Raw genomic sequence first — 24,613 nt, 5'->3', positions numbered from 1 at the left:
GCTGCACTTTTCAGTTGTCCAACCCCCACGATCCCCGGGAACTTCCCGGCGAAGTCGAGTGACCCGGGCCACTCGCTCACATGCAAAGCACTGTCCCCACGCAGACCCCTGATACAGCACCTAGTCCTGACGTGGGCACAGACTGAGACGATAAAGGACGAGGGCCCCCCGGGAAATGTTCCCCAATATCCACAAGGAACAGAGATTTACAGTAGACCCCAAACAGTTTCCAGGAAGGCATTATGGGAAGTAGGTAAATAAAATGTAATCTAAGTGCATTTCCTTTGCTTCAACAACTTCATCAAGAGCATAAAAAATAACAGATTATAAAACGCTTCATGTTTCTTTGAGTATTAAATCACTCAAAGAAAACTTCCTGGTGACCCCCTTCCGAAGCTCAAATTTCTCACCATCGCAAGAGGGACAATGCCCACGAAGGATGTCTGGCTGACAAAGATCTCGGAGACGGCCAGCTCGCTCATGGAGTCCTCCACTGGGTATTCCACCTGCCAGGTGATGGGCTGGGCCCCGGCCAGGCCACTGCTGTTGTCGACCCCAAAGTCCACTTGCAAGATCTCATAGAAGGAGCCATTTGTCCTGGAAAACAAACACATGCGAAAGTGCCATTTAAAACCTGACACTCAGCAGAACATCAAGAATGTAATAAATTGCCACCCTCCTCCTTGCCAGTCGAAAGGGTGACTGCCAACTTCAACAGAGCACACGGCGGTGCTGACAGAGCCTCCAAGCACCGCGCACGGCAAGGCGCCCTGAGCCTCCCGTCTGGTGTCGCCCCCACCCAACGCATGCCCATGCCACCATCCAGCACCGCGCACGGCAAGGCGCCCTGAGCCTCCCGTCTGGTGTCGCCCCCACCCAACGCATGCCCATGCCACCATCCAGCACCGCGCATGGCAAGGCGCCCTGAGCCTCCTGTCTGGTGTCGCCCCCACCCAACGCATGCCCAGGTTCGCTACATAACTATGAGCAACATATAAGATAGTACAGTAGATTGTTCATTTCGTGAGCCCGAAATGGCATGAGATGTAAAGAATCCACCCGCCTTAATTCATGGAGCGACAGCGCTGCATGTGTATTTGGAAGCGGGGAAGAAGGTGGATGGGGCATTTATAGGTGGAAAAGGCCAATGCCATTCTCAATGATATTTTTGTACACAGGGAGCGTCTTATCATTGACAAGGACGTTGTAAATTATAGGCTGACTATTGTACCAACATAAGTCACCGAACAGAGTTAAAACAGAAGCCAGCCAGCACAGGACTTGTGAGTGATTCCTGCTGTAGCCTCCTCCCACCCTGGTGCTAGCATTATCCCCAGCCAAGGAATAGGACGGCCGAGTAACTGATTCACAGTCGCCCAAGACCTGAGTCACACGAACCAACTTATTCCTTTCCTGCCAGCGGGCCTGCCTGGACCCAAGTGGGCCTGGACGCCTCTGCCCTGCCTTTTAGGGTCTGGACAGGGTCTTCAGTTTGAACCCCCAACGCGCAACCTGTGAGGAAAGACTTTGGAAATGAACCTGGGCAGGCTGCTTGGCCCCCAGACGTCTGCTACCATGGACAGCTCCCCTCCCCCGGCCAACTCCCGAAGGGGGTCAAAACCACAGGCGGCTGGCGAGAGGGAGGCATCCAGGCACCCAAGACCTCATTCAGGCACAGCAATCGTATTGACAGAACTGACCTGCCCATACAGAATTCCACACAAATCAGAACCACAGCAGACTCCACACAGACTTGGTCGCATCTAACCTTTTCCCACGCAGCCAAGGGCTTAAGAAACTCTGATGTTGCTCTGTCTCATCCAGTGGCCACTAGCCAGAAGCAGCTACTTAAACCGAAACATAACTTTATTAAAGTAACACAGCCGGGTGTTCCCAGCTGAGCTGAGGCTGGGTGTGGGACTTGCGAGCTGCGAGTCCTCAAGTATCTATTTGTCGTGTTGTTCTGCACGGGGAGGACAGTGTTTGCTGCATAGAGATCCCAGGCCTTGTGAGAAGGTGGACAGTGGGCACGCATGGGGACCACCCCCCCCCCAGGGGACCCTGATTTACTGGGCATCTTTAGTGAGAAGGCACAGAAGGGGGGAGATTAAGGGCTGACCCTGAGCTGCCGAAGGGATTTCAGGGTCTCAGGAACTTAGGGACCCACTCCACGACCCTCGTTCCCCACCCACCACACTCCGGCCTGAAAAATCTCCTCTCTGGTCACAGGATTTCCTCACTTCTCCATCTGCTGGGTGTCCTCCTGTAAGAGACGCTCGGTCCTTTCAGACCAGATCTTCGATCCCTCTGGACCGTGTGCCGTGCTTGTCACCACGACTGGAGGGCAGCTTCCAATACCTCCTGGTTTCTCAGCATTCAGTGGATCCCAGCAAAGTGAACGCCAAGAAAGTGATAACTTTCTGCTATTGGCAGCTTAATCCTGCTAAATCTGCACTCCGGTCTCGGGGTACAGAAGCAGCCGGTCTCTGGGCAAAGAGGGCAGCCCCATTCTCCGTGGGTCCTTCCTTCTCCTCTCTGACTGTCCAGCCCATGAGCTGGACCAGCTATGGGACTCTGCCCAAGTCCAGCTAGAAACGGATCAACGACCAACTCAGAGTCACTTTTATGCACAAGTTTTTATTTTAGGTCATTTCCCTCCAACTGGAAAGGCGGTCTTTTGCTTTCAAGCAGCTGGCGTCCTTGCTAATAAGGCCATTTCCATGGAAATGGGTTTATAATTATTAACTACCTGCTCCTGATCTACTCTTGATAAGCCTTTCAAACTTAGAACAGTGTTTCACGATCCTCTCGACTTAATAATTACCAACTGCCTTTGAGGAACCTGGATCAGTACTTCAGCCATGAGACATTCATTAGACATTTTTCCCTGGGGTGGAGAAGTGAGCGCGTGCGTGTGTGTGTGCGTACGTGTGCATGTGTGTGTTGGCAGAGGTCAGGCAGGAAATGGGGCTAGGCGACTTCTCCCCTCGAGTGAGAGCACACAGCATCCTCCCGAAAGGACTTGGTTCCCAAAGTCCTGTAGAAACTGCTTCAATAAAAGCTGAGCCTCTTTCCTGGGACCCTGGGACCCTGGGACCCCAGAAGTGGGGCTGGGACAGCTTTTAAATGCACAGTGTGGCTACAGCTCAGACATGTCAGCAAGAAGGAGAGGGAGGGATGGGGCAGGAGAGGGGAATGGGGGCCCAACCCAGCAGCCTGTCCCCTGGAGCCACACCCAGCCATTTCTCAGCATATAACCCAAGACGACAAATAATTATAGCTGGGTTTTGTTTTGTTTTGTTTTGTTTTGTTTTTGTTGTTTGTTTGTTTGGTTGGTGGTGGAAGGGGACAGGGATGGGAAAGGAGGAATGAAGTGGGGAGGGGGGTTCAAAAGCTTGAACCAGCTTGGGGTGCTGGGTGGTTCAGTCAGTTAAGCGTCTGACTTCAGCTCAAGTCACGATCTCGCAGTCTGTGGGTTCAAGCCCCACGTCGGGCTCTGTGCTGACAGCTCAGAGCCTGGAACCTGCTTCAGATTCTGTGTCTCCCTCTCTCTCTGCTCCTCCCCTGCTCACACTCTGTCTCTCTCTCTCTCTCTCTCTCTCTCAAAAATAAACACACACAAAAAATTTTTTAATCAAAAGCTTGAACTCCTCTCCAGTAAACTGTGCCATTTACATAGATTTTTTTACCCCTCCCCACAATCCCCACAAACTTCTAGATGGTTCTGAGCTACCAGGCTGAGATGCTAAAGCCTTCCCCACATGAGTTTTTCTAGAAATGGAGCAAGAGAGGCTGACCTCTGTCAGGGTCTCTGTCTTAAGAATCTTTCTCTGGTCATTACTTTTTAAATGACCACAAAGCAAGGAACATACTGACCCATGACTGCAATGAACAAATGCCCCAGAGTAGATCTGCTGGTTACTCACAGTAAGTACGAGGAGACTGAAATTTGCCATCCCATCTAGACTGTTCACCCCGTGAGGACAAGGATGTGCCCGTAGCAGCTGGCACAGTACCCAGCAAATCGTAGGGATTCAATATGTAATTGTTTAATTCATCGAACATACTTAAAAGGCCCAGCAGGACATCCCGTAAAATTCCGGGGGCTGTCATTTGCCTTCTGGGACACAAGGAGCTACCAGTCAGCTGAATTCTGAGCTATATTCTTATGCCTGCCTGGTAAGTATATTTATATACTCCTTGCTTTGAGAAGGTATGTCTGTCTCCACCATTACAATGTAATTCTCTTCTTCTTTTTTTTTTTTTTAAGACTTTGTTGTCGTTTTTTTCCCCCAACAGTTTTAAGTTCACAGCAAAATTGAGGGGAGGGTATAGAGATTTCCCATATTCCCCCTGCCCCCCAACAAGCTTCCCCTGTTATCAACATCCCCACCAGATGGTACATTTGTCATCATCAGTGAACCTACACTGACACATCACAATCACCCGGAGTCCATGATTGACGTTATGGTTCACTCGATAGGTCCGGACAAACTTATGACACAGATCTGCCATATGGTGATGCACAGAGTATTCTCACCACCCCAAAAATCCTCCGGGCTGTGCCTATTTACCGCTCCTCCACTCAATCCCTGGCAACCACTGATCTTTTACCGTCTCCATGATGTTGCCTTTTCCGGAATGTCCTATCGTTGGAATCCTACGGCACGCAGCCTCTTCCGACTGGCTTCTTTCACTTAGTGATATGCACTCAGGGTTCTTACGCATATTTCATGGCTCGATAGCTCATTCCTTTTTAGTGCTGATAACATTCCACTGTCCGGATGGACCATGATTTGTTTATCCATCCACTGAAGGACATCTTGGTTTGTGGACCTAGGTTTTCAACTTCTTTGGGTAAAATACCAACGAGCATCATTGCTGGATGGTAGGAACCTAATTCTTCAAAGGCCAAAACCTATTATAACACCACAGTCACTACGGTCCCTGGCACATTCATTTTACCCAATGACATTTATTAAGCAGATACGATGTGTCAGGCACGGAGAATTCATTCATTCATATACAAATCGATAAGACCCCTGTCTTACTAATCAGGTAAATAAATAAGGTAAGTCCTGGTCATGAAAAATGCTCTCCTAAAAATAAAATAGACTTGAACTTTAAAAAAAAAAAAAAGCTAAAGTTTTTTCAATTAAAAAATTTTAAGTACAATTTTAAAATAGTCCATTTTTACTTAAAAAAAATTTTAAACATTTACTTATTTTTGAGAGAGAGTGAGTGTGTACACGAGTGGGGGAGGGGCAGAGAGAGAGGGAGACACCGAACCCGAAGCAGGCTCCAGGCTCTGAGCTGTCAGCACAGAGCCCGACGTGGGGCTCGAACTCACAGACTGCGAGATCATGACCTGAGCCGAAGTCGGACACTTAACTGACTGAGCCACCCAAGCACTCCCATTTTTACTTTAGACTAGACTACAGATCACAACTGGAGACAATGAAAGGTGATCAGGACCAGCCCCTATAAAAAACTGACATTTGAGCTGAGACCCGAAAGAATGAAGAGAACCAAACGGATCCTCAGCAAATGTTTGTCAAATAAATGAGTAAATCTATTTTGAGCTTGAAAAAAAAAGTCACGGGAAAGTTTATCCCAAACCATCAGCATGAACACAAGGTGCTAAATGAAAAAGAACATCCAGTCTTTGTTCAAACACCACCTGCTCAGTAAATCCTCTTCTGACCACACTATCCACCCCTCATCCCCCAACCCTACGGTTGCGACCCCTTAGCCAGACCCACGTTTTCTATAGCTTTTACCTTTTAACCTACCAAGCGACTGACTGATTGGTTGATTGATGGATTGATGGATGGATGGTTTGGGGGCACGTCTGAGTGACTCAGTTGGTTAAGCATCTGACTCTTGATCTCAGCTCAGGTCATGATCTCACAGTTTGTGAGTTTGAGCCCCACATCGGGCTCTCTGCTGGCAGCATGGAGCCTGCTTATAATTCTCTCTCTCCTGCCTCTCTCTCTCTCTGCCCCTCCCCTGCTCACTCTGGCTCTCTCTCCCTCTCTCTCCCTCTCTCTCTCTCTCTCTCTCACACACACACACACACACACACGCACACACACATATGAATGTAGGTTCTTTGCCTGCTCTGTGTCCCCAGCACTTAGAACCCTGCCTAGGACATAGTTGGTGCTCATTAAACATCTGCTGAATGAATTAATCAATGAATACCAAACAACAGCGGAAGCGATATCTCAGAGGAATATGTGCTTAGGGAACCCAGAGACCAGATGTGGGAAGGAGACAGAAACTGGCAAGTCAGGGAAGGCTTCCTGGAGGAGGCTAGACTAGGGCTGATCTTTGAACAATAGGTTAGTAAGACAGATAACTACTATGGCCCCATTGCTTGGGATCTCTCATCACACCCTTTCCCCTCCCCTCCAGACACCCTTCCCACTCCCCACCTGCCCTGCCCCCAACACCAGCCCTCCGGGAGAGGAGAGAAACAATCTCTGGTCATCAATGCCATCGATGGAGCAGAGGCTCTGTCTGCCCTGCAGCTCTTCTCATCACGAGCTAAGGGCCAGCTCTCAGAATCCGGCGCGAATAAATCATCTCCTGCTGCAATCCCATAAAATCCAGCCACTACCTCCTCATTGCTGTTTTGTCAAAGGCAGCACGGCCTGTACGCTCTGTGGAAAGGATGTTTCAGGCTGACGAATCAGCCAGTGGTTGGCAGTCAGAGGTCTAAAACTATGTAACGGCCATGAGTCTCGAGCAGGGACTTCTCATCTTTCGGTCTCAAAACAGTCTCTCCTCGTTGGTTTGATTTTCTGTCTTCCCATCATCAAATTCCTACATAGAACTTTGCAAAAACAAATTCTGAGACGATGTCGAATGGGAATAGTCCAAGCATAGAGGCTCCTTTACTGCATTCCTGGTTGACTACGAAGGCTACAGAGGTTACGACCTCAGGGGTCCACTGAGCTGCAGGTGGCCAGAGCCACACTTCATTAACTGACCCACTACCTTGTTTTTACAAAATTTGAACTAATTACGAGTATTTTTTTAATTTTTTTTAAGTTTTTATTTACTTTTGACAGAGAGAGAGAGAGCGAGTGCAAGCTGGGGAGGGGCAGAGAGAGAGGGAGACACAGGATCTGAAGCAGGATCCAGGCTCCGAGCTGTCAGCACAGAGCCCAACACGGGGCTCAAACCCACGAGCCGTGAGATCATGACCCGAGCCGAAGTCGGATGCTCAACCAACTGAGCAACTCAGGCACCCCTAGTTACGAATATTTTTTAAGTTTATTTATTTTGAGAGACAGAGAGAGAGAGAGAGAGAGAGAGAGAGAGAGAGAGCGAGTGAGCACAAGAAGGGGAGGGGCAGAAAGAGAGGGAAACAGAGAATCCCAAACAAGCTCCATGCAGGGCTCGAACTCATGAACCATGAGATCATGACCTGAGCCGAAATCAACAGTCGGACGCTTGACCAACTGAGGCACCCAGGTGCCCCAGCTGCCAATGTTTTTAAAAGCAGAACATCCACACCCACCCCCCGTAGAAATGGGGTTTCTGGCTTCTTTGGGGAAACGGGGTGCCTACATTCCCATGTGGGCACAGTCAGCAGGGGCAACGGGATGCCACCCCTACCCATGGGGCTGCAAGTCCACGATAAGCTCCTTTCTTCATGTATCGTGTCCCTCAGGTCCCTGTAGACATTTGTGATCTGTGAGAAAACACATTTCATTTTTGAGCTTCTAGTAAACACCTCGCGAGCTGTGTTTCCAGCTCACAAATGACTCCTTGTTCTCCTGGGAACGTGTCTCCCTCTGCCCTCCTGCCCGGGTGTTCGCGTGAGGTCCAGTCTCTAGCCACAGCCCTGGCCTCGGTGCTAAACTCTGACCTCGACTGGGTGAAGAACACTTCCTGGCAGGTGTGAGATCCTCCTCAAAGGTTCCCAACCTGGCACAGGAAGAGTTCACAGTGTCCCCAAAACAGTTGTACACAGATGTTCGTTGTGGCGTTTTCCGTAACAGTCGAAAAGTGAAAACAGCCCAACTGTCCAGTTGGAATTGACAGCCAATGGGTACAGAGCTTCTCTGGGGGGCTGATGAAAATGTTTTGAAATTAGTGGCAACGATTCCATTTTATGAATCTACTAAAAAAAAAAAAAATCTAGGAATCTACTAAAAAAAGAAAAAACACCACCGATGGTATACTTCTAAAAGGAGGCATTTTATGGTGTGTTAATTATATCTTAATTTTCTTAAGTAAAAAAGAAACCCAAAAGAATGAGAGGGGAAAATCAAGTCACAAAAGGATATGTATGGCATGATATTTTTTATAAAAATGGTAAACTCATGTGCAACCACTCTTTATACAGTTTATATTAAAAACCATAAACACAGGCATGGTAATGATAATGTCTCCCTCGGAGGAGGGAAAGAGAGAAGGACACCAGCAAGGGGTATGTAAAGGCTTCGATTAGATGTGGAATATTGATTTCTTTTAAAATTTGAAGAAAATAGGGGCGCCTAGGTGGCTCAGTGAGGTAAGCGTCTGACTTCGGCTCACGTCATGATCTCGCGGTTCATGAGTTCGAGCCCCAAGTCGGGTTCTGTGCTGACAGCTCGGAGCCTGGAGCCTGCTTCGGATTCTGTGTCTCCCTCTCTCTCTGCCCCTCCCCTGCTCATTGTCTCTCTCTCTCTCTCTCTCTCTGTCAAAAATAAGTAAGTGTTACAAAAAATAGAAAGCTACCACTGTCAACTGTCTATCTCCCTCTCCCTCTCTCTGTCTCATTTAGTTTCTTCTCCTTGGGCTTAACTCTCAAATCCGTAGTTCCCAGACTCTCCATCTGACTCCTAAAACGGCTCCTAAGAACCAACCCACTGCCCCACTTTCCAACCGCAGGAAAAGGAAAGGAGAGTCGTCTTCTTTTTCTGCCTTTAAATATTTTAAAGCACCTCGCAGACCGGTACGGGCGACCTTCTTTTTGCTTCCCAGCAGCTTCCCAGAGCTGAAAACGATACATCTCGGAACTGAGCGAACGCTTAGGCACCTGCGCGAAACCCAGGACTGTCTCTCGCGCTAACACTCGCCCCTCACTTCCAGCTGATTCGATGTTGTCAACGTCACCGTGACAAGCCCGGAGACAGCTCTAAGACAACCGCCACAATTAGCTCTTTCTTCCCTCTGCCTCTGCCTTTCTGACATCCCCGAAACCAGCTCACACCGACTTCCAAAATACAACTTTTCTGAGTCGGCCCCCCTGTGTCTTCCTATCGCCAACCTCGAGGGAAACGCTTGTTATATAAGCGACCCAAGGGGGCGCCTGGGTGGCTCGGTTGGTTAAGCGTCTGACTTCGGCTCAGGTCATGATCTCGCGGGTTCGTGAGTTCGAGCCCCGCGTCAGGCTCTGCGCCGACAGCGCGAAGCCTGCTTGGGATTCTCTCCCTCTCCCTCCATCTAGGCCCCTCCCCAACGAGTGCACGTGCTCTCTCTCTCTCTCTCTCTCTCTCTCTCAATCTGTTAAAATAAGTAAACTTTAAAAAAGAAGTCTTGGGGCACCGGGGTGGCTCAATTAGTTAAGCATCCGGCTTCAGCTCAGGTCATGATCTCGTGGTTTTGTGTTTGAGCCCCGAGCTGGGCTCTGCACTGACAGCTGGGAGCCTGCTTAGGATTCTCTCTCTCCGCTCCTCCCCCCAATCGCACCATCTCTGGTTTAAGTAAGTTTTTTTTTTTTTTTTTTTTTTTTTAATTTTTTTTTTTCAACGTTTTTTTTTTTATTTATTTTTGGGACAGAGAGAGACATAGCATGAACGGGGGAGGGGCAGAGAGAGAGGGAGACACAGAACCGGAAACAGGCTCCAGGCTCCGAGCCATCAGCCCAGAGCCTGACGCGGGGCTCGAACTCACGGACCGCGAGATCGTGACCTGGCTGAAGTCGGACGCTTAACCGACTGCGCCACCCAGGCGCCCCTGGTTTAAGTAAGTTTAAATAAACTTAAAATATTTTTAAAAAGACAACAGTGAAGCCCCCTCTGCCCTCTGCCAACCAAAGTTATTCATTTTCTTACAGCACCCCCCCCCTCCCCCAGAGACAGCGGTGCATGTGTGAGCACGAACACGTACGATGCTTCGCCTCGCTCGTACGCGCACGGGGCACACCGAATGCCCGGTCTGCCTCTAGAGCGCCGCTCTCTGAGCCCCAGTCCTCTGAGTCGGGAGGACTCTGGTGGTCCTCCCCGATGATGGCGGCACCGGCCACATGGCCCCATCCGACCACAGCGGCCAGCAAGGGCAATCCCCCAGAAGGCACGTGGGGAGCCGCGGTCCCGCCCTTGGCACAGGGACAGCCTGGCTCAGGCAGGTCACGCAGCGGGGAGGGCAGCCTCCAGGACCCGGTGCCGTCCGCCTCCGGAGTCCACGCAGAAGACACGACACGTACCAGTCACTTACCTGGGACCGCACATCACTGAGAGATGACAAGGTCCCCAGCTCTGTGCCAGGCCCCGTTACGCATACAAGGGGAGAGTGCAGAGCAGAATCTCACTCGGGGAAACTCTAGTTACTTTGCCAAGAGTCTGCTTCTAAGTGCAAAACCTTCCTCCTGACGCGTTGCTCAGGATTACTCTGCACCTGCCCTGGGAAGGGCCTCATTAAACGGGGATTCTTCTCCTGCCTGACGGGAGGGCTGGCTCCTTCCAGTGAGAGCAGCTGCTAATGAGGTCCCGGGGTCGTGCCCTGTTCAGGCTGGTTAGCGGGCTATTCCAGGTGGCCGCGAAGACCATCTACAAGTCACGCACCCTGCAGGCTTGCCTGGTCACCAGGGGCCAGCCGGCAGCCACAATCAGTGCCAATTTATCCCTGGTCCTGGTGTTTTCCCTGCTGAGATACTGGAGCGGCATCCTGCCCAAAGGACTACGCGGGGCTCTCCGTTACGGGGACTGCCACAATTAGATGACCAGGGCTGTGTTCGCGGCCGACCGAGCAAAGATCGGGCCGCACTGGGCTGCCTGCGGCACTGGGTCAGAGGAATGCTCACCTTCACCTACGGCAAGATTTCAAGGTCACAGACATGTGCCTGTCAGCACCAGGGGAAGTCACTGCCCGCAGACAGAGCGGTGGGGTGTACGAATCATGAAGTTTCACCTACAGCCTGGCCTTCTCTCCCAACTTCCAGACTCTCTTTTCCAATTGCACACTGGACAGCTCCCGTTGGGTGTCTAACAGACATCTCAGACCTGATCCTCAGCTTCTGCCCCTCGCCACACACACCCCCTCACCACACACTTCTCTCCCATTGAAGGCCACTCCACTCCGCCCACCCTCCCAGACGCTCAGGTGGACCCCTCGTTCATCCTGAACGCTTCTTCCCTGGCTACCCACACCTGATCTGTCCAGAAAGCCCTCCAGTTCTGCCTGGGAGACATACATCTGCAGTGCCTTCACTTCCCGTGTCCTCGACTGCCACACGGGTCCCCACTGCCACACTTCCCTCCATGGCAGCCCGAGTCTTGTTAAAACACAGGTCAGGTATCTTCAGTCTCCTTTTTTTTTTTTTAAGTTTATTTATTCTGAGAGAGAGAAAGCATGAATCGGGGAAGGACAGACAGAGGGAGAGAGAGAGAACCCCAAGCAGGGTCTGCACACCGTCAGCACAGAGCCTGGTGCGGGGCTGGAAGCCATGAAACCATGAGATCGTGACCTGAGCCAAAATCAAGAGTTGCATGCTTGACCGACTGAGCCACCCAGGCACCCCTGGTATTTTCACTCTTCTGTTCAAAACCCTTCAAAAATTCTCATCTCATCCACATAAAAACACAAGTCCTTACAAGGATCTCTAAGGCCCTACACACCCCGGAACCCCCTCCCCCACCGTGCCTGCTACGTCCGTGACACCTTTGCTGTCCCCTGTCCCCGCAGCTCCCCCAGCATCAGGCACACAGCTGCCTCGGCTCTCCCTTCCATCTGGACCCCTCTGCCCGGCGATATCGGCACCACCTACCCCCTCACCGTCAGGACCTGCCTCAAATGTTACCTTCCAAGCAAGGTCCTCGTTAGTGACCCTGCTGGAAGACCCATGTCCTCCACCAGCGATTCCTGTCACCCTCCCCTGCTCTTTCTCCATAGCACTCAACACCACAAACACACTAGATTTTATTTACTAGCCTTGCCTATTGGCTGTTTCTGTCTACTAGACTGTAAACTCAGTGGGGCCAGGGGTTTTTCTTTCTGTTCCCTGCGATACCTCCGAGACCTAGAAAAGCACTTGGCCCACAGTAGGTCCTCCATAAATATGTCATGGATGAATGAATGAATGAATGAATGAGCTGGGAACCTCAGAGTTCATGCTTTGACACCATACCTCTACGGCAACCTTGAGCATTCATGTATGAATACATGTGTGTGTTCGTGGTGATCCTTGAGCATGAGGTCACTCCTGTCCATCCTTGGCTGGATCTACCCACTCATTTGCCACTCTCCCTCAATGTAGATGTCTGTCTGTGGCATCTTTATTGTCCTCCATAACAGGGTGGGGAGAGCGTCAGCTTCCCTGCATGGGGACGTCCATCAGTCTATAAGTCACAAAATGGGAAAATCACACCACGCTGTTCTCTGTTCCCAAGTGTCTGTTTCTTTAGGTCGCTCTCGGCAGTGTCTCCAGAGTTCAAGGGTGTCCACGGCGAGAGTATTAACATGAGAGCAACTCCTCAGCCATCACCGGACTGGGAATCATCAATGCCATTTTTTAAAATTGTGGTTCGAACACTCACATGAGCTCTAACGTTAGCAGATCTCAAGTTGGCAATACGGCATCGTTAACTACAGGCACGATGCTATATGCTACACCCAGAACATGTTCCTCTCACGTCCAGTGTTAATGTTTAGAAGGCAGGCACTGTTGCAAAGGGCTCCACAGGAGAACCATTTTTCCAAGGAGCATCACAAATGAAATGATTATCAGCTTTCTCTAAGAAGGTACAACATTCACCCTTGACTTGGACGTTCCCAAAGTTCATGGTGCTTCCAAATCACCCGGAATTATTTCAACACCACAAGAGCAAACAAAAAAATTAAAGACAAAGGAGACAGACAGACAGGCACCTTGGGGTATTAAAAAAGAAAAAAAGAGAAACCCAAATAGGGGTCTTTAACCTCATTAACCCTGAAACTGAGGAGAGTGCAGAGGAACCCGCAAATACAGTGACATCCTGAATACCGCTTGGGTCAAAAATCAGATTAGAATTCCTGTAACCTTCAATTTACCTGGCGGCTTTTCAATAAATGTCAGGTGGGCAGAAATTCAACGGAAGTGATTTGCAGGCTCCTGTAATCCCAAAGTGTGTAAATCTCCCTAAATGAGGAGCTCTCCTTCAGGAAACAGGAATTCTCCTGTCACCAATTAATTAAAATCCGATGATTCCATCCCATCCCCTACTTGGCCCATTGTATTAATTATAATAGCTTCAAAATCTTTCTTATAGACCAATTACTCTGTAGTAATTAGGTCTTAGTCTTAAGTCAACCACAATTAAGAAGGATTATATGCATGTAACGTCTTTGCTCCTTCTGCTGGTTGTATCTATTAAAGCACCCCTGAAATTCTTTACACAGAACTAGGCTGCACCTGTCCTGCTATATTTTGATTAAGAGAGACTAACTTGGGGGCACCTGGGTGGCTCAGTCGGTTAAGTGTCCGACTTTGGCTCAGGTCATGATCTCACAGTCTGTGAGTTGGAGCCCCGCGTCGGGCTCTGTGCGGACAGCTTGGAGCCTGGAGCCTACTTCAGATTCTGTGTCTCCCTCTCTCTCTATGCCCCTCCCCTGCTTGTGCTCTCTTTCTTTCAAGAATAAATAGACGTTAAAAAGAAAACAAGAAGAAAAAAAGAGAGAGACTAATTCGGCCCAGAGGAGTAAGTGCAAACCAGAATCAGGCATGAAATAACAGGAAACTGGTAAAAAGCTGGATTGTTTGCCTCACGACGCAGTTCATCTACCCGGTTAGAGGATGTACAAACAAGACAGTTCAGGGCAGGAGGAGACCTCCACACCTGGGTTCCAGGGAAGGGAACATTGGGTTCCCATAGGACTGGTGTACCAGCACCTTGAACGCGCCCTGCACTCACCCTACATCAACCTCAGCTTCGGAAACGGGCCCACTTGTGCCTGTCCTCTAGGAATGAAAACGGTTCCAGGTAATGATGATATCTGATGGGAGTCAGCACCAGGTCAGACCCTTGGAGGAAAACGACCATTAATTGGCCTAAAACAATAGAACAGAAGGTGACATCTGTCCTGGTGGCTGAGTACACTCTGCACTAATGAGGGGCTCTGTGGCCGTGTGACGGCTGACCTCTGGCACCCTGAGAATGCCCCCACACTCCCACTACCACTGGGGAGGGGCGTGGGCATCCTGGGAGACTGAGCACAGCTGGGGACTCAGGCCTGACATCCGACCAAAGAGAAATCCCTCCTTCAGCTCCGAACCTTCAAGGTCAGTGCCCGCAAAGCCAGTTTCCTTGAAAACTCCATTCAGTCCTCAGGGAACAATCTGTCTGTCTGCTTTCTCAGATGTAGGCTGGATGATTCAGCCTCATGAGAGACGCTAGGAGTCTGGGAGCACACCTTCTGAACACACAATAAGAACACGTGGTTGGAAATGTGTGAGCTTCTGATGGGAACAGAACATCTGAAGTTGGGACTGTCCCACAACATCGAGGTCAGCATGCCTAGAAAGATGTAAAAAGAAGCCGTTGTCTATACCCGGTCTCTAATTCTGCCAGTGTTTCACAAACTTACACTCTTTGTCTGGGTCTCTAAGCTCTGGGTTATAACTCATTCACTTGAACGTTCAATTAAATGTATTTGAGCGTTTACTGGGTGCCACGCTCGGATCTCGGCACGGGGCGGGACAAGGCAGGTGAGGTTCTCACTCTCCCGGAATTTATATTCTAGAGGAAGGAAGCAATTAACAAGCTGATACGAAAACAATAAGGCAACTATTAAATGGTGGATGTGATAGTCATTAGTGACTTTCCCTAAATCCTTCCAGCTCCACATTTTCTGGACACGGGAGAGGATTGCACTTCTGGCTCACGTGCCATTGGGCACAGCCAAGGGACCAGCTTCCATGCAAGAGCACTTACTCACGGGCACGTGTCTCTGTGGCTCACTGCCACCGCCACCAGCAGCTTCCAAGGTGAGGCACTATTTTGGTCACCGGAGAGACTGATGGTCAGATGTCCCCCCCCCCACTGTACTTCGGTGGGAAAAGAGTTGAAATGAGAAATGAACCTCTGTGGTTTTAAACCACCGAGGCTGGGGGTGGGCTATTCTCAGAGCACCAGCTGGCCCCACCAGACTGATGCAGAGCTATGCAGAGAGGAGGGCAGAATGTGACGGTGGTGGGGACAGAGTGTGAAAGAGAGATCTGAGGCTGGGATTTCAGTGGAGGACAAGGATCAGTGTTCCAGACAAGTGGAACAGCAGAGGCAAAGGCTCTGAGATGGTAATGAGCTTGCCATGTTCAAGCACACGTGTCCTACACACGCACATATGCCCACACTCACATGCACACCTGCACCCTTGCACACGGGTGCACACGCACGCACACAAACACTGGCACAAACTCGCGGCGGGAGCGACAAGCAGGAGGAGGCGGAGGGTGAATGGGCGGCCGCCGCACAGTCTACTCGCAGGTGCTTCCACGGGTCAGCCTGCGCCCTGGAGAGACGGTCAGCGACGCAGGCTCTTCCCACTGCTGTCCAAGCAAAGGGACAGGACTTCCCAAAGACCAGCTGCAGTGTGGGCCCCCCACCCCCGGCTACAGGGACCTACCCCATCTGGCTCCCTATTAGCATAAATTAAAAGAAAGAAGTCCCAACCACTGAGAAGCAGAGAAGGATGGGGCGTCACGGTTGGACAACCTGGTCCAGTTCCTCTGCAAGCCATGGGCCGGGTGTGTTTATAGCTGCCCCCCTCTGGGGACCTGGCTCCCTGCTGTGACTTTGTCACAGCCCTCTGGTGCAGGGTCCGTCATCGCCAAATTACACACGATGAGATGACTTCAGAAACGTGAGGTCCCTTGCCCACAGGTCACACTTAGAATGTGGTAGAACCAGGATTCAAAGCAAGACCGGGCTCCAAGGTCGTGCCTGGAATATGCCTTTTATGAAAAGAGCAGAGGCCTAGTCAATTCTACTGTTCGCACCCCAAAGAGAGTCTGTGCTGCTACCCAGAAAACGGTCTTTGCAAACGCAGAAAGTGAGGGGCGCGGAGGGAACGGAAAACTTGCGCCCTGTGTGGAGGGGGTTCTCAAAGGCCAGAATTAAGCCTCTGCACGTGAAGAGGAAGAAGGAAGGAAGGGAAGGAAGGAAATGGAGACGAAGGCAAGGCGCAGACAGGGCAGGGAGCAGGGGGGACGGGGACGTGGCGGGCGGTCCTGGACCCGGCCAGTGTGCCCCATTCACCCCTGCACCGCCCAGTGTTCGAGCCACAGCATCCCCTCGGATATTTGGCGAGGCTGACTGAAGCTTCTTTCCGCTTGCAGCTAAAACGCTGATAGAATATGACAGCATTAAAGTCCATCATGAGGAGATGCAGTGTTTTATGATCCACCAGTGGCGTGATTTTTCTTGCCTCATAATTTCAACTGTCGTGACTTGCACTGGCATTTAAGCATATTTCAACTGACATATGGGGAGAGATCAACAGAGCAGTAAGTCCGTATCGACTGCCCAAGACACCTCTCTTCTTAAAGCCCAGTACCTTCTTCCATGGGCAGCCTAATCTTTCCAGAAAACGGACCCCATGCCAGTGCGAAACCTCCCTGAAATGCCTAAATCACAACCGCTCACAAGGACCCATCTCCCAACCCCATCCGACAAGCTCATCTTCAAAAACCCAGCGAGACCATTTCCCCATTTTTGTCTTCCTGTTTCAAAATCCAGAGCTAAGCGGCTAGCATCCCACTGCAGCGCAAACAGGCAAAGAGCAACGCAGCCTCAGAAGGGCACGGCACTGTGCTGCTAGAACCCAGAGGGATCGAAGCAGGTGCATCATCCCCGGCAGCCTCCCAACCCTCTTGTGCTTCAAATGTTCAAAGAAGTCTCTTCAGCAACTGCAGTAAAGTATTACATTTTTCAAAGGACTTTTGGTTAAAAGTACGAGACGTATCCGTGAACCGCCACCAACGAAGGCTCGACGTCCTGCTGGCCCCAGCATGGTTCAAAACATAGGGACGTCAGCCCACATGTGACACGGGAAGGGATGGCCTCTCCATTCTGCCGGGCGTCCTCCACAGGGGCCTTGTTTCCAGAAGGGATGAGCAAACCCAGATGTTCCTGCCACGACTCACACAGGGGAGCCCGGGCACTGTCGGCTGGTGGGTCACCAGCATCCCTGCAGTTAGCAGGGTCCCACTCATACTGGTTCAGTGGAACAGAACTGGACAAAGGGACCATGCTGTGCAGAGGCACTAGCAGGATCAAGAGAACTCAGAAGCGGGGCGCCCGGGTGGCTCAGTCGGTTGAGCGTCCGACTTCGGCTCAGGTCGTGATCTCACGGTTCGTGGGTTCGAGCCCCATCGGGCTCTGTGCTGACAGCTCGGAGCCTGGAGCCTGCTTCGGATTCTGTGTCTCCCTCTCCCTCTGTCCCTCCCCAACTCACACTCTGTCTCCCTCTGTCTCAAATATAAATAAACAGTAAAAAAAAATTTTTTTAAAGAACCTATAAAAAAAAAGAGCGAGAACTCAGAAGGGATGTTAGGGAACTCAGAATGAGCACCAGAGGAAAGCTGTTACCAGCCGAGTCTGCAGGGCTGTGGGGGGAACTACTGTTAGCACAACCCAGAAGAGCTGGGGCCCTGGGGGGACGCAGCCATTGCCAGGACTGTTGTAGCAAGGAGCAAACACCCTGACCCCTCTCTGCCTGCCTTCTGGTCTCCCGCCGGGGCCCCGAACTGGCTGAGCCCAGCTGGAAGCCAGCAGCGACGGAGCCCAGGTGAAGCGGCCCATTGGCATGAACTGCCCCCCCAACAAAGTGCACAGCGGAGAAGAGTGGAAAGTAGGGGTGAGGGCCAACAGAGAAGGAGCAAGGCCGGTATTCAGGGTTCGCTTTGGTGTGCCCCCAAGCTGCCTTCCAGATTTATCCCCCATGCCCTGCAGCGTGCGCTTTGGAGCGTGCCAACCTGGCTAGGCTGACCTACCCGCCCCGGATTCTCTTTCACGGTTCCGGTTAGGCTGGGCCACGAGGGAGATGCCGGGGGCTGCTGGTGGACAAAAGGGAGACACATGGCGATACACTCCATTGCAAGTTTTACTGTTGCAAACGTCCTCCCAGAGCTCTTTTCTGCCCGAGCCTAGGCAGCCACTGGCCTGAGAACGTCCCCCAACAGCATGCTCACAGGGGTCCGGCCACGGTCCCAGCAGTGTGAGGAGTGAAGACCTCACGGCGCTGTTTCAAGGAGGAAATGAGCCGACGTGTGCAGCACCCAGGAAACGGGCATCACGGATGTCCACCTGCAGACCCGGACCGTTCTCTCCCCGACGTGAGCATCGCTCTCCTCTTCACGCTCGCTCTGTTCTTCCCCTCTGTGACACACACATCACAATCCCCTCTGTGCCCCTGCCTGTGCCCACCAAGTCCTGGCCACAGGCCCCGCTGTGGTGCGTGGAGGTGCAAGGGATCATCTCGGTGGGGGGGGGGGGGCAATTTGGAAAGGCTGGGGGACGTGGGGGCACAAGATGTCGAGGGACGTGGTGTAGGGAAAGCAGCAGCCCCCATTTTGCCCCCCCCTTCCCCTCAGGTTTCAAGAGACACGTCCACACTGCTGCACCCAAGACTCAGGATGTGTACAATGAGCTGCATAAAGCCACAGGAGGCAGTATTTGGAGGACATCGCGAAGAGCAACTCAAAGCTGCCCGGTAGTCATGGCGGGCATCGATGAAGGCCCCGGATTTTAACTGAGCACACTGCAGTTCATACAAATGGTCAGAGAGCCTGTTCTGCTCCCCAGTCCTGAGAGGTGAGGCGGTGGGGGAACAGGGGTAGGGCACTCTCAGGAACCCATGGACACCAGATCCCTCTGACTGTTGGCCATGCGAAGGATTCTCGGTCCTCCTTGATTAGATTTTCACCCTTTCCAGTAGTTTTCCCCAAATCCAGTTTAGTAATTTGGTCTGTCATTCTGACAGCGGGCTTTGCACACTCCCTTTTACCCCGACCCTGCTTCCAGGAGAGAGAGGCTGACTTTTCCACGCCTGCTCATTAAAGGCGGTCTATTTTATTTTATTTTTTTAATTTTCTATGTTTATTTATATTAGAGAGAGAGGGGGGGGGGGCAGAGTGCGAGTGGGGGAGGGGCAGAGAGCGAGAGGGAGACAGAATCCGAAGCAGGCTCCAGGCTCTGAGCCATCAGCACAGAGCCCGATGCGGGGCTCAAACTCACGAACTGCGAGATCATGACCTGAGCCAAAGTTGAACGCCCTACCGACTAAGCCACCCAGGAGCCCCAAGGCGGTCTATTTTAAATACCTCTTCTAAGGTGGCCTCAGGTAAAAGCAAAAGAGAAATGTCTAGGTCTTTGACGCAGGGAGAAAATTGGCTGCATTTTCCACCCAGGTACGGCCCTTGCGGTTGAATCAGACATCTACTGACCCGCCGAATCTGTCGGCCATACAACACCTAAGAAATGGACTGAGCTCAGTTGGGTTCACACCGGCCAGTGGTCGCTCATGGCAGAATACCCCACACTGCTATTGACTCACAGGTGGACAAGGAGCCACACCGGCATGGGTTCAAGGGGAGATACAGGGCTCTCAACCCATAGGGAAGGATTTTGAGATGTGTGGACCAACAGCACATGAGTGGCATCACCTGAACATTATGACGTGGGGCAAAGCCAAACTAGCCTCGGTGAGCCGTGGCTTCAACAGAAACTCGACTCATACAGACCCACCGGCTCAGAATTTGTGATCACTCTGACGAGCGTACCTGGGTTCATCTTTACCTTGGAAGGGATGTGCACTTAGTTATTTTTTTAAAACCTTTTTTCCTAATGTTTATTTTTTAAAGAAGTGGGGGGGGGGGGAGAGACAGAGAGACAGAGACAGAGCATGAGAAGGGGAGGGGCAGAGACAGAGAGGGAGACACAGAATCTGAAACAGGCTCCAGGCTCCGAGCTGTCAGCACAAAGCCCGACATGGAGTTCGAACTCGGGAACAGTGAGATCATGACCTGAGCCAAAGTCAGACGCCCAACTGACTGAGCCACCCAGGCGCCCCAACACTTCGTTATTTATTGTCACATGACAAATTATCCCCAAATTTGGCAGATTAAAACAATAAACTCATTTCACAGTTCCTTTGGATCAGAAATTGGGGAGCAGCTGAGCTGAGAGGTTCTGGGTGAGGGTCTTTTATGAGGTTGTGATAAGGATGTCCACCGGGGCTACATCATCTGAAGGCTTGCCTGGGGCTGAAGGTCCTACTTCCAAGATGGCGCACTCACACAGCTGTTGGCTGGAGGCCTCAGTTCTTCATCAGCAGTCTTCGGAGAGCTGCTTGAGTGTCCTCAGGACATGGCAGTTGGCCTCCCCCACATGCAAGATCCCAAGAGAACAAGGGAGGGAGGTGTGATGCCTTCTAGGACCTAGTTTTTGAAGTCACACATCAACATTCCCGCCATATTGAATTCTTCCGAAGAGAGTCACTAAGTGTCGTCCCCACTAAAGGGGAGAGAAATTAAGCCCCACCTCTTCACGAAAGGAGTGCCACAAGAATGTGTTTGCCTATTTTAAAACCGCCAAAGGCCTCCGAGCAAACATTATCAGGCCTGGAACTCGGAGCTTTGAGGTTAGATATACTTGGGTTCACATCAGCCTGCTCTCGCTTACTTACCTGGGCTCAACCTCTTTACACCCCAGTTCCCTCATTTGTAAATGAGGATAACAGTACCTGCACTGCCTAGTTTCTGTGAGAATCTAATTAGATAGCATGCAAAATATCCACCACAATGCCTGGTCCATAGAAAGAATTCAATTCATCATGACTTAGATATTTCTTAATCACTCTGAGGAGTAAAGGAGAACCATTTGGGATTCTTCACACAGTTAATCTCTGGTGTGACCCTCACCATAACATAAGTAAAACATCATAGATGGATTTATGTAGCTGCACAGTAATTCTTTTAAAATTACAACTAGATGGAGTGTCTGGGTGGCTCAGTCAAGTGAGCATCTGACTCTTGATTTTGGCTCAGCTTATAATCTCACAGTTCATGGGATCGAGTCCTACACTGGCCTCTGAGCAGCCAGCGTGAAGCCTGCTTGGGATTCTCTCTCTCCCTCTCTCTGCCCCTCCTCCGTGCCCTTTGTCTCTCAAAATAAACAAATACACATTACAAAGTAAAATAAATTTATAACTGGTTAAGTTTAAAAATTTCTTTAATGTTGGGGTGCCTGGGTGGCTCAGTCGGTTAAGTATCCGACTTCGGGTCGGGTCATGATCTCACGGTTCGTGGGTTCTAGCCCCACATCGGGCTCTGTGCTGACAAGCTCAGAGACTGGAGCCTGCTTCCGATTCTGTGTCTCCCTCTCTCTCTCTGCCCCTTCCCTGCTTGTGCTTTCTCTCTCTCTCTCTCTCTCTCTCTCTCTCTCTCTCTCTCTCTCTCTCACTCAAAAATAAATAAACATTAAAAACAGAGAGAGATAGAGCATGAGTGAGGGAGGGGAAGTGAGAGAGGGAGACACAGAATCCAAAGCAGGCTCCAGGCTCTGAGCTGTCAGCACAGAGCCCGACTCGGGGCTGGAACCCATGAACTGTGAGATCATGACCCGAGCCAAAGTCGGATGCTTAACCGACTGAGCCACCCAGGTGCCCCTGGTAAGTTTTACCTAGTGCCCTAAAAGTAACAGGATATAAGGTCGCTGATGTTTACAAGATGTTCTTACTACTATGATACAATCAATGTCCAAACTTCATAAAAGTTCACAGGTGGATTCAGCCTTCAAAAGACGTCAGAAAGGAGCACGTGGGTGGCTCAGTCGGTTAAGCGTCCGACTTCAGCTCAGGTCATGATCTCATGGCCCGTGAGTTCGAGCCCTGCATCGGGCTCGGTGCCGACAGCTCAGAGCCTGGAGCCTGCTTCGGATTCTGTGTGTGTGTGTGTCTCTCTCTCCCCCTCCTTGCTCACCTTCTATCTCTGTGTCTCAAAACCGAATAAACGTTAACAAAATTAAAAGAAAAGATGTCGTCAAACATTGAGGGTTCTGCTTCAGCCCTCTTCCACCTACAACCATTCAACCTGGTGGCGTCCTTTTTCAACAGAAATAAGTCAGAAAATTGCGAGTATGACATTATAGGAGCGCTGACGCGGGCACCAAAAATATTAGCGTCTAGGGCGATACGAATATTTAGACTAATGGCATATGCTTTGGGCTACATGCTAGCCGACCGGATAACGAGAGAGCTCACGCAGACAAACCCAGAGACAAGAAAGAGAGGACCACAGACGCCAACAGGAATTGTACACGCATCGCTTCAGGAAACGAGCCTCTCAGAACCAACATCTGGCCAGAAAAATGCTGACTGGTATATATAAGTACATGTTGACATGTGATCAGCTCAACTGCTCCAATTCCGTCTGGTTCCTAATGCTAATCGTCTTACTAGACGGGAATATCACCTCCAGATAAGGAGAGTGTTTCCTCCTCTTCCAGCCGTATCAGTCAGGCTCGGGCGCAGTGAAGCGTCCCCAACTTAGTGGCGAAAACATCACCTCGCCACCCGGCAGCCGGCCGTGGGTGCGAGCAAAGCCCGGAGAAAGAATTGCCCGGCCGAGCTGAGCCCAAGCAAAACTGCAGACACAGACGATTGTACAGCAAACGGTTATCCTGGACAACTTCACTGCAGGGTGATTTGTTTTACAGCAAAAACTGACACGTCATCTCTGCCACCGCTTCCTTTCCCCTGTCTGGGCGCCTCGGCTAGACATCCGGTTCGGCGCCAGAGCGGCGATAAAGTACACTCCCTCCTCCTTCTTCCGAACTTTGCGTTCCCACTGAAGATCATGTTTCTTTTAGAGCTCTGGAAGCTACTGTCAAGGGAGGCAAGTTCCTTCCCGTGTCCACTTTGCCAGGAGTTTTGGCAGAAATGAAGAGCTAAAGCGGAAAGTGCTCTCGTTCTGTGAGCACTGAGCAGCCCTTCCAGACAAGCGGAAACCTTTGTCTAGCGGGACCGCTTCGGGAACGTACGGAACAGCTCACAACGCAGGAGACGAGAGCAACAACGCGGAGAGGGGGCCTGCATGATGACACAGGACAGCGATGATCAGACGATGAATGTGACAGGCATGAGCTCAAGTTCAACAGAAACGCAACGGCAAGAAGCATTTTGGCGACTGCAAAGCAAGAGAAGAAGACACAGCCTGAGGGTAGGAAACGGCAGAATATGCTTGACAAGAGCCTCAGAGGCATCCTCCACAGTCCGCTTGCCGCTTTTTCTCGGGCGCGTAGGAAAGCTGCACCTTCCAGGCTCCCCTGAAGCTATGTCTCCCCACACTGACCAGCGAAATGTGGGCTGCGGGGTATCTGAGCCACGTCCAGGCCTGGCCTTTGAAAACATCCTGCAAGATCTTCCAGAGTTTCCATGGAAACCTCAAGGGTGGCCTGGCCACCAGCATAGTCTCCAGATGGCACAGGAAGGAGCCAAGGTCCCTGATCACTAATTGAACTTGGACGTAGTACAGAAACTCCATCCAGGCCTCTCCGGACTGTGTCAAGCCACTGAGATATGATGTTATTTGTTACAACAGCTAACATTCATTATCCTCACTCATGCAAAGAGCTATAAAGGGCAGAGTTCAAAGAATCCAATAACTTGAGTATCCCGGCGCACTCCTCGGTGACCAGCCGCTCGGAGCTAGACCCACTGGCCCGCACTTCTGGCCTTCGACTTCCTATTTTCAGAGACAGCCTTCATTTTTGCAGCTCAGGGAGAAAGAACCATATCGCGCTTCCTGGGAAGAGTAGCGCACTTGTGATGAACCTGCTTGCACCAAAGGCTGTTGAAAACCGGGGTCATGAGACATATGCTAAATAGTATTTTCAAAGTGAGACGGGAGAGCCCAGGCCGAAGATTTCTGTTCCCAAGCAGACTAGAGAGATCCAGTGAGCTGGGTCCCAGAATCCAGGCTTCCTGCGGTTTCAACACAAATTTTAAAACAACACCCACAACCCAGTAAGGGGAGACAGGGCAATGCTACTTGGAGTTGGATACCTTCCTCGGAGAGATCTTCAGACTGTCCAGGCTCCACTCAATCCCTTACCTTCAGCTAGCGGAAAAACATAAGCAAGACCCATCAAAACGGACCCGTCGCCGAGGAAGACAGTAATTAATTCCAATGAAGGTGATAAGTCAGTCAGTAAAAAAAATAAAATAAATAAAATAAAATAAAATTAGGACAGTCCGCAATTAAATGATGCATATTTCTCTCCTGACACCAGAAAATAGAAATTTAACAGTGACCACACCCTCAGAGGGTTCTTACAGTACCTGAAAGCTTCATATTTGGAAGACAATTTTACTCAATGGCAAAGCAATGTCCTGGGGTGCAGAGACTCCAAAGCAATGGTCA

At 50.8% G+C, this 24,613-nt stretch overlaps 1 protein-coding gene across 1 annotated transcript in view; it reads right to left on the bottom strand.

The window, feature by feature from the left end:
• The window catches only part of TMEM132B (transmembrane protein 132B), a 371,909-nt gene that overhangs the window by 95,923 nt on the left and 251,373 nt on the right, over positions 1 to 24,613 (bottom strand). The window contains exon 4 of the mRNA XM_058691481.1: positions 411 to 597. Within this exon, the coding sequence (XP_058547464.1) occupies positions 411 to 597 (187 nt within the window). The remainder of the gene's footprint in view (positions 1 to 410; positions 598 to 24,613) is intronic.

The sequence above is a fragment of the Neofelis nebulosa genome, chromosome 11, assembly GCF_028018385.1.
Source record: "Neofelis nebulosa isolate mNeoNeb1 chromosome 11, mNeoNeb1.pri, whole genome shotgun sequence".
NCBI lineage: Eukaryota > Metazoa > Chordata > Mammalia > Carnivora > Felidae > Neofelis > Neofelis nebulosa.
This window is presented reverse-complemented; position numbering and strand designations above follow the sequence as displayed.